The following is an 8416-nucleotide window of genomic DNA, read 5'->3' on the forward strand; positions in this document are numbered from 1 at the left end:
TCTCGGCGTCTCTCTGCACTGACTGTTGAGGCAGAGGGCGGCACGCACACTAGTACGTCATCGCGCCCTCTGACCTGAACGGTCAGAGCAAAAGGACGGGAAGACGGAGCGGCGCCCGGTGTGTGGAACGTGGACAGGTAAATATGTAATACTCACCTGCTCCCGGCGTCCCTGGCTCCTTATCCCGGACAGATGGTCTCCGGGTGCCGCAGCCTCTTCCTCTGTCAGCGGTCACCGTTACCGCTCATTAGAGAAATGAATATGTGGCTCCACCCCTATGGGAGTGGAGTCCATATTCATAACTTTAATGAGCGGTCCTATGTGACCGCTGAACAGGGGAAGATCTGCGGCACCCATGGGACCATGGGACAGGCAGGGGGAGCGCCAGGAGCCCCAGAAGCAGGTGAGTATATGACAGACTTCTCTCCCCCTCACCCGCCGACCGTAACTCAAGTATAATTTGGGCTGAAAATCTCGGCTTATACTTGAGTATATACGGTACATACATATTCTAGAATACCCGATGCGTTAGAATTGGGCCACCATCTAGTTGATGATAAAAGGCCAGTTTAAAAACGTACTATTAATTGTTTGATTAGTTCATATTTTATAGAACGAGGATTTAACTACTGTACTATTCTTCTTAAACACTTCATAAATGACATGTTTAGTGATATATTAAAAATAATTTACATGTATAAATAGGTGGTAAAAATATTGGTTCTTTTAATCTTGTTTAACATATCATTAGGATGAGACTGAATATCGAAAATCACATTTGAGGATATGATCACCTTTTTTCTTTTGGTTTGTTCAATGCATTCAGGTTAAAAATGCTGTGCAAGTTGTGTTATGATGATTAAGATGTATTTCTTCTGGCACTTCGGTATTTGTTTTTTGTGTTTCTACATTGTTACATATAAATGTTGAATTCAATAAGTTGTAATTTGAAAAGAAAAAGGGAAGAAACTCACTCAAACATAAAATCAGATGATTCAAGGCTTAAAAAATAAAATAAAAATGTGATAGGTCCCAAGTTGAATCCCTGTATAAATATAAACAAGAACACAAGTAACACACAGGCATTTTTTCACAAATTTAAAACATACGTTTTTTTTCACAATTGCACTTCAAAATTTTGAATTTGATTTCTCCAAAACAAAATATAAAGAAACATAGTCTTGTGACATATCAAATGAAAGCCGGTACCGTTCTGAGAAAAATGATGCCTCTCCCATCTCTTTACCTTAATTCTAGCCCGAGATATGATAAAAAATGTAAAGCCATACCAGGCCAAAATTTGTGCTTTTTCAAAACTTCGTTAGTTCATTTTTTACAGACTACTAAAGAAAAGTATTTAAAATTCCAAACTTTTAATTTGTAATGAACTAAAGTTGTACTAAATAAAAAAAAAAAAATAACCTATAGACGTCAGGTAAAAAAAATAAATTCATATTTGGATCACTTGATATCGAATTACCCTATCCTGTGTGATACTGGGCTGTGTATCTAATCCTCTCCTGTGTGATACTGATTGCTGAGCCGTGTATCTAATCCTATCCTGTGTGATACTGGGCTCCCCCTGCAGTCTGTGTCAGCACGGTAATACATTTTTTCCAGCTTTACAGAGGGACAATAACCATAGAAATGATAATAATAATAGGCCTCTGTTACCACAACTGTCCACAAGGAAAACTGTTCCTCATAGCAACCAATCACAGCTCAGCTTCTTATAAACAGCTCTGGTGAAATGAAAGCTGCTTAGTGATTGGTTGCTATGTGGAGTGGGCGTGGCTGATACACACATGCTTAGTGATTGGTTGCCCACACACATGCACTCATATTAGATAGATTTCCACAGCACACACCACAGGATGCAATATGGAATCCAATTTTGCTTTATTATTCTAAAACCATCCAGACCACAGACATAGACATGTAATTAGAGATGTTAGTACAGACATTACTTGTACCTGAGTCTGCTGATCGCACTGTCTCTGAAATCCACCATAGCCATGAGGGTCCGGACAATCATTCATCTATTTTCTATGGGGAGAGAGAACAAAGCTGCTCCCATATCATGAATCAGTGTTTGTTACAGGTCATTACCTGCCTGTGTAAATGAACCCCTAAAGATAACATATCAGCTACAAAAATGCGATTTACGTGCAGGTATATTGGTAATCTGTAAGTAAATAGTATTTAAAGCAGTTGGGCTGTTTTACTGGGAGAGCGGCTACAAGGAGAAATGGAAATATGTTCCTTGCAGCTACTCACTTAACCCCTTACTGACATTGAGTGTAATGGTACTCCGATCTCAGTATCCCTCCCTTTGATGTTGGCTCCGGCGGTGAGCCCACATCTTTCCCGGGACATGTCGGCTGTTTTGAACAGCTGACGTGCGCCCGCAATATCCGCGCGTGGAATCGCGATTCACCTGCTTCTATTAACTAGTTAAATGCCTCTATCAAACTCTTGACAGCGGCATTTAAATGGCGCTTCCTACACTTGTGCCAGAAATACGCACACCGGTGACCCCCGTCACGTGATCGGGGGTTACCGGTTCATCAGCATGACAACCAGAGGTCTCCTGGAGACCTCTCTGGTTGTCAGTGCCGGATTGCTGTGAGCGCCACTCAGTGGTCTGCGCTCATAGAAAGACAGTAATTCAGCTACATAGAGGCGAACTGATCATCACCTCTATGTAGGTGAGTCGATCGGGTTGTTTCAGCTTCTAGCCTCCCATGGAGACTATTGAAGCATGCCAAAAGTAAAAAGAAAAATGTTTTTAAAAATATTAAACATTTTTAAAAAAAGTTAAAATCGCCCTCCTTTCGCCCCATTCAATATAAAACAAAAAAAATCAAACCTACACATATTTGGTATCGCCGAATTCAGAATCGCCCGAACTATTAAAAAAGAAAGAGTTAACCTGATCGCTAAATGGCGTAGCGAGAAAAAAAATCTAAATGCCACAATTACGTTTTTTTGGTCGCCACGACATTGCATTAAAATGCAATAACGGGCAATCAAAAGAACGTATCGGCACCAAAATGGTATCATTAAAAATGTCAGCTTGGCATGCAAAAAATAAGCCCTCCCCCGACCCAAGATCACGAAAAATGGAGACACTGCGGATATAGGAAAATGGCTCATTTTTTTTTTTAACAAAGTTTGGATGTTTTTTTTTCCACCACTTAAATTCTAAAGAACCTATACCGGTTTGGTGTCTGTGAACTCGTAATGACCTGGAGAATCATAATGGCAGGTCAGTTTTAGCATTTAGTGAACCTAGTAAAAAAAGCCAAACAAAAAACAAGTGTGGGATTGCACTCTTTTGCAATTTCACCGCACTTGGAATTTTTTCCCCATTTTCTAGTACACGACATGGTAAAACCAATCGTGTCGTTCAAAAGTAAAACTCGTCCTGCAAAAAACAAGCACTCACACGGCCATATTAATGGAAAAATAAAAAAAGTAATGGCTCTGGGAAGAAGGGGAGCGAAAAATGAAAACGCAAAACCCAAAAAAGCTCTGGGGGTTAAGGAGTTAGTCATTGAGGTGGTGCACGGAGCTCTAACAGAGAGGTGACTGGTACATCCCACTACTGCTGGAAAATAAAATCGAGTGGCTGCAAGGCGAATATAATTTCATCAGTAAGCAGTGATTGATGGTATAGGAAGGTGATTGGGGCTTATTAGCTTTCATTTTGATGAAGGAATGATGATTTGTTTCCTTATCTCATGACTTTTTTATTATTGCAGAACATCCTCAATTTATACAAAGGGGATGATGTGCTGTCAACAACGATAATTTTTATTCTCATATAAAATATGCGACCAATGACAAATGTTTTATTTGATGTTTGCACTGGCCATTGATTGAGAATGAACATTCTTTGTCAAAACATCACATCTTGTAAATTACACCTTTAGTCCGTTAATAATAGAACTTTGCTACACACTTTGCAATTTCTATGTATTTTTTTATTTTTACTTGTCTTAATGTTTTTTTTATATTTAGATAAATATAAGTATTAAGGTTATTTGACCCAAAAATCACATCAGTTATATTCTTAACAGATGGTTGTACCAGCAGCTCCAAAATCCAAAAAAGCATTGCACTAGACCCATATGAAGAACATGCCAACATCTCAGACATGGATCCTTTTAAAGTACACTGTCCTAATTCATCACAGACTGTTAAACAAAATAAAAGTCACAGAAGAAGTGTGGAAAATAAAAAAGATCCCACAAGGAAGAAGCCATTTTCATGTTCAGAATGTGGAAAATGTTTTACAGTAAAATCACGTGTTGTTACACATGAGAGAATTCACACAGGTGAGAAGCCATTTTCATGTTTGGAATGTGGAAAATGTTTTGCAGTAAAATCACGTGTTACACATGAGAGAATTCACACAGGCGAGAAGCCATTTTCATGTTTGGAATGTGGGAAATGTTTTACAGAGATATCATCTCTTCTTAACCATGAGAGAATTCACACAGGCGAGAAGCCATTTTCATGTTCAGAATGTGGAAAATGTTTTACACGGAAATCAACTCTTGTTACACACGAGAGAATGCACACAGGCGAGAAGCCATTTTCATGTTCAGAATGTGGAAAATGTTTTACACGGAAATCAACTCTTGTTACACACGAGAGAATGCACACAGGCGAGAAGCCATTTTCATGCTCAGAATGTGGAAAATGTTTTACACGGAAATCAACTCTTGTTACACATGAGAGAATGCACACAGGCGAGAAGCTGTTTTCATGTTCAGAATGTGGAAAATGTTTTATTAAAAAATATCATCTTGTCACACATGAGAGAATTCACACAGGAGAGAAGCCATTTTCATGTTCAGAATGTGGAAAATGTTTTACACTGAAATCAGATCTTGTTACACATGAGAGAATGCACATAGGAGAGAAGCCATTTTCATGCTCAGAATGTGGAAAATGTTTTATACGGAAATCAGCTCTTATTACACATGAGAGAATGCACATAGGAGAGAAGCCATTTTCATGCTCAGAATGTGGAAAATGTTTTACACGGAAATCAACTCTTGTTACACATGAGAGAATGCACACAGGCGAGAAGCCGTTTTCATGTTCAGAATGTGGAAAATGTTTTACAGAGAAATCATCTCTTCTTAGACATGAGAGAATTCACACAGGAGAGAAGCCATTTTCATGTTCAGAATGTGGGAAATGTTTTACAGAGAAATCATCTCTTCTTAGACATGAGAGAATTCACACAGGAGAGAAGCCATTTTCTTGTTTGGAATGTGGGAAAGGTTTTACAGCGATATCATATCTTCTTAAACATAAGAAAATTCACACAGGCGAGAAGCCATTTTCATGTTCAGAATGTGGAAAATGTTTTACAGAGAAATCATCTCTTCTTAAGCATGAAAGAATGCACACAGGAGAGAAGCCATTTTCATGCTCAGAATGTGGAAAATGTTTTACACAGAAATCAAATCTTGTTACACATGAGAGCATGCACACAGGAGAAAAGCCATTTTCATGCTCAGAATGTGGAAAATGTTTTACACACAAATCAACTCTTGTTACACATGAGAGAATGCACACAGGAGAGAAACCATTTTCATGCTCAGAATGTGGAAAATGTTTTACAGAGAAATCACGTCTTTTTACACATGAAAGAATTCACACAGGCGAGAAGCCATTTTCATGCTCCGAATGTGGAATACATTTTACAGAGAAATCATCTCTTCTTAACCATGAGAGAATTCACACAGGCGAGAAGCCATTTTCATGCTCAGTATGTGGAAAATGTTTTACACGGAAATCAAATCTTGTTACACATGAGAGAATGCACACAGGAGAGTAGCCATTTTCATGTCCTGAATGTGGAATATTTTTTTATCTAAATCTCAACTTCTTAGACATCAGAGAACTCACATTGGGAAGAATGCATTGTAATTCTTTAGTGACCAAACCTAATTTTTGAAATTTGACATGTCACCTTTTGTAGTAATAATGATGGATTGTTTCGGGGCCGTGGCTATGTAAGCACTGAGAGGTTGCATCTGAGAGGAGCTCCAGCCAACTGTACATTATCCTGCATCATACCTGACATCTGAGGCTCTGGTAAGCCTGTAAACTTCATCATCCTGGGGTGGATTTAGCCTGGCTCCAAAGGGGCTGTTTTGGTTCAGCCTCAGTTGGGCAGGGAACTGCAAATCAACCATACAGAATACAGCTCTGGAGGTGTCAACGGCGATCTTGGGTCCACACTCTAAGGGTACCGTCTCACAGTGGCACTTTTGTCGCTACGACGGTACGATCTGTGACGTTCCAGCGATATCCATACGATATCGCTGTGTCTGACACGTAGCAGCGATCAAGGACCCTGCTGAGAATCGTACGTCGTAGCAGATCGTTTGGAACTTTCTTTCGTCGCTGGATCTACCGCTGTCATCGCTGGATCGTTGTGTGTGACAGCGATCCAGCGATGCGTTCGCTTGTAACCAGGGTAAACATCGGGTTACTAAGCGCAGGGCCGCGCTTAGTAACCCGATATTTACCGTGGTTATCAGCGTAAAAGTAAAAAAAACAAAAAACGTACATACTCACATTTCGGTGTCCTTCAGGTCCCTTGCCGTCTGCTTCCCGCTCTGACTGTCTGCCGGCCGGAGCAGAGCACAGCGGTGACTGCACCGCTGTGATCTGCTTTCACTTTACGGCGGCAGTCAGTCAGAGCGGGAAGCAGACGGCAAGGGACCTGAAGGACACCAAAATGTGAGTATGTACTGTTTTTTTTTTTTTTTACTTTTACGCTGGTAACCACGGTAAACATCGGGTTACTAAGTACGGCCCTGCGCTTAGTAACCCGATGTTTACCCTGGTTACCCGGGGCCTTCGGCATTGTTGGTCGCTGGAGAGCGGTCTGTGTGACAGCTCCCCAGCGACCACAAAATGACTTTCCAACGATCACGGCCAGGTCGTATCGCTGGTCGTGATCGTTGGAAAGTTGCAGAGTGTGACAGTACCCTAACTCTCTAACAAACAATAGACACAGGCTGAGTGTCACAGGACCCACAGTTCATAAAAAAACACAGGAATTGCATATAAATGGACTAGGCTGTTACCAAGGAATATAAAATACCCCAAACAGTGAGCAAAGTCCTATATTGCCTAAGGCCTCTTTCACACTTCAGTCTTTTTGTTTAAGTCAAAATCCGTTGTTTTGTGAAAAAACAGAACCAGCTAATTTACCCGCTGGATCCGTCTTTTTCTCATAGACTTGTATTAGCGACGGATGGCCTCACGTTTCATCTGTCGTGCGCTAGATCCGTCGGAATTTATCCGTAGTCTGAGGATGACAAAGTAACATTTTTTGTCTGCGTCGAAACGTCAGACCGCGACAGATCCAGTGCCGTCCATCGTTGGCTAGAATGGAAGCCTATGGGCGCAGGATCCGTCGCTGTCCGTGAAATGACGGAATCCAGCGACGGATTCTGTTTTTTTTACACTGAGCATGCTCCATATCTGTATTTAGTAGCCAATTGGCCAGACAGCCCCAAATCTAAACCTGCCATGTGGCTTCATTCCTCAATGTGCCAGCAAGAGGACTGCCAGCCAACGGATCTGTTGAAGAAACGGATGAAAAGACGGATGCAACGGATCTGGTTTTTCGACAGATCCGCTATACGGATCTGTAAAAAAAACAGATTCGTTTCCGTTTTTCACTATTTTTGATGGCTCCGTCGCTACGGCGGATTTTGACTAACGCCAGAAGACTGAAGTGTGAAAAAGGCTTAAGCCATTAACTGAACTCACTTTATTAAAAGACTGCTCACACCCCCTACAGAATGAGTCCTGGGAAGAGTTCAAATGTGGCAGAAAAGCTTAAAAAATATGCCAGGGCTGAACAAGCTGACTCCCACGTGCCTCAAGGGAACAACATATCTCATCAGCTAAAAATACAGAGCAGAGCAGATCCCAAATAAGCGAGAATGAGGGTAATGAATATCAAGAGGATATGACTATGAAGCAAGTAACTGAACAGCTTCTACACGCTATCTCTAGCTGTAAAACATCCCCATCAGGGAAAATTGAGGAGGTACATTCTGAAATGGGGCTTCTCCGGCAAGATATGCAGGCCCTGAGAAGCTGTGTAACAGAGGCCGAAAATAGATTGTGGAGCTTGGAGGACAGGGTGGATGGCCACTAAACTAACAAAAGTGTCGGGATTAGTGATGAGCGAATATACTCGTTGCTCACAGCCGCACCTCATTTTCAGTTATCGCCCCTCCACGCACCCTAGATGTTCTTAGATACCAGAGCTCTAATGATGGGACAACCCAATAGCACATACAGAAAAACATTCAGCGAGGTTGGACAGGACTCCCCTATTTTTGTGCGATTTCAGAGAAGTTGCCAAAAT

General features: G+C 41.1%; 1 protein-coding gene across 1 annotated transcript in view; it reads left to right on the plus strand.

The window, feature by feature from the left end:
• LOC143785848 (uncharacterized) overlaps nucleotides 1-6524 on the plus strand; it is a 73097-nt gene extending 66573 nt beyond the window's left edge. Inside the window, 1 exon segment of the mRNA XM_077274988.1 lies at nucleotides 4418-6524. Coding sequence (XP_077131103.1) covers nucleotides 4418-5977 — 1560 coding nt within the window. The 3' untranslated portion in view covers nucleotides 5978-6524.
• Nucleotides 6525-8416: the final 1892 nt, after the last annotated feature.

The sequence above is a fragment of the Ranitomeya variabilis genome, chromosome 7 (genome assembly GCF_051348905.1).
Source record: "Ranitomeya variabilis isolate aRanVar5 chromosome 7, aRanVar5.hap1, whole genome shotgun sequence".
In the NCBI taxonomy this organism is placed as follows: domain Eukaryota; kingdom Metazoa; phylum Chordata; class Amphibia; order Anura; family Dendrobatidae; genus Ranitomeya; species Ranitomeya variabilis.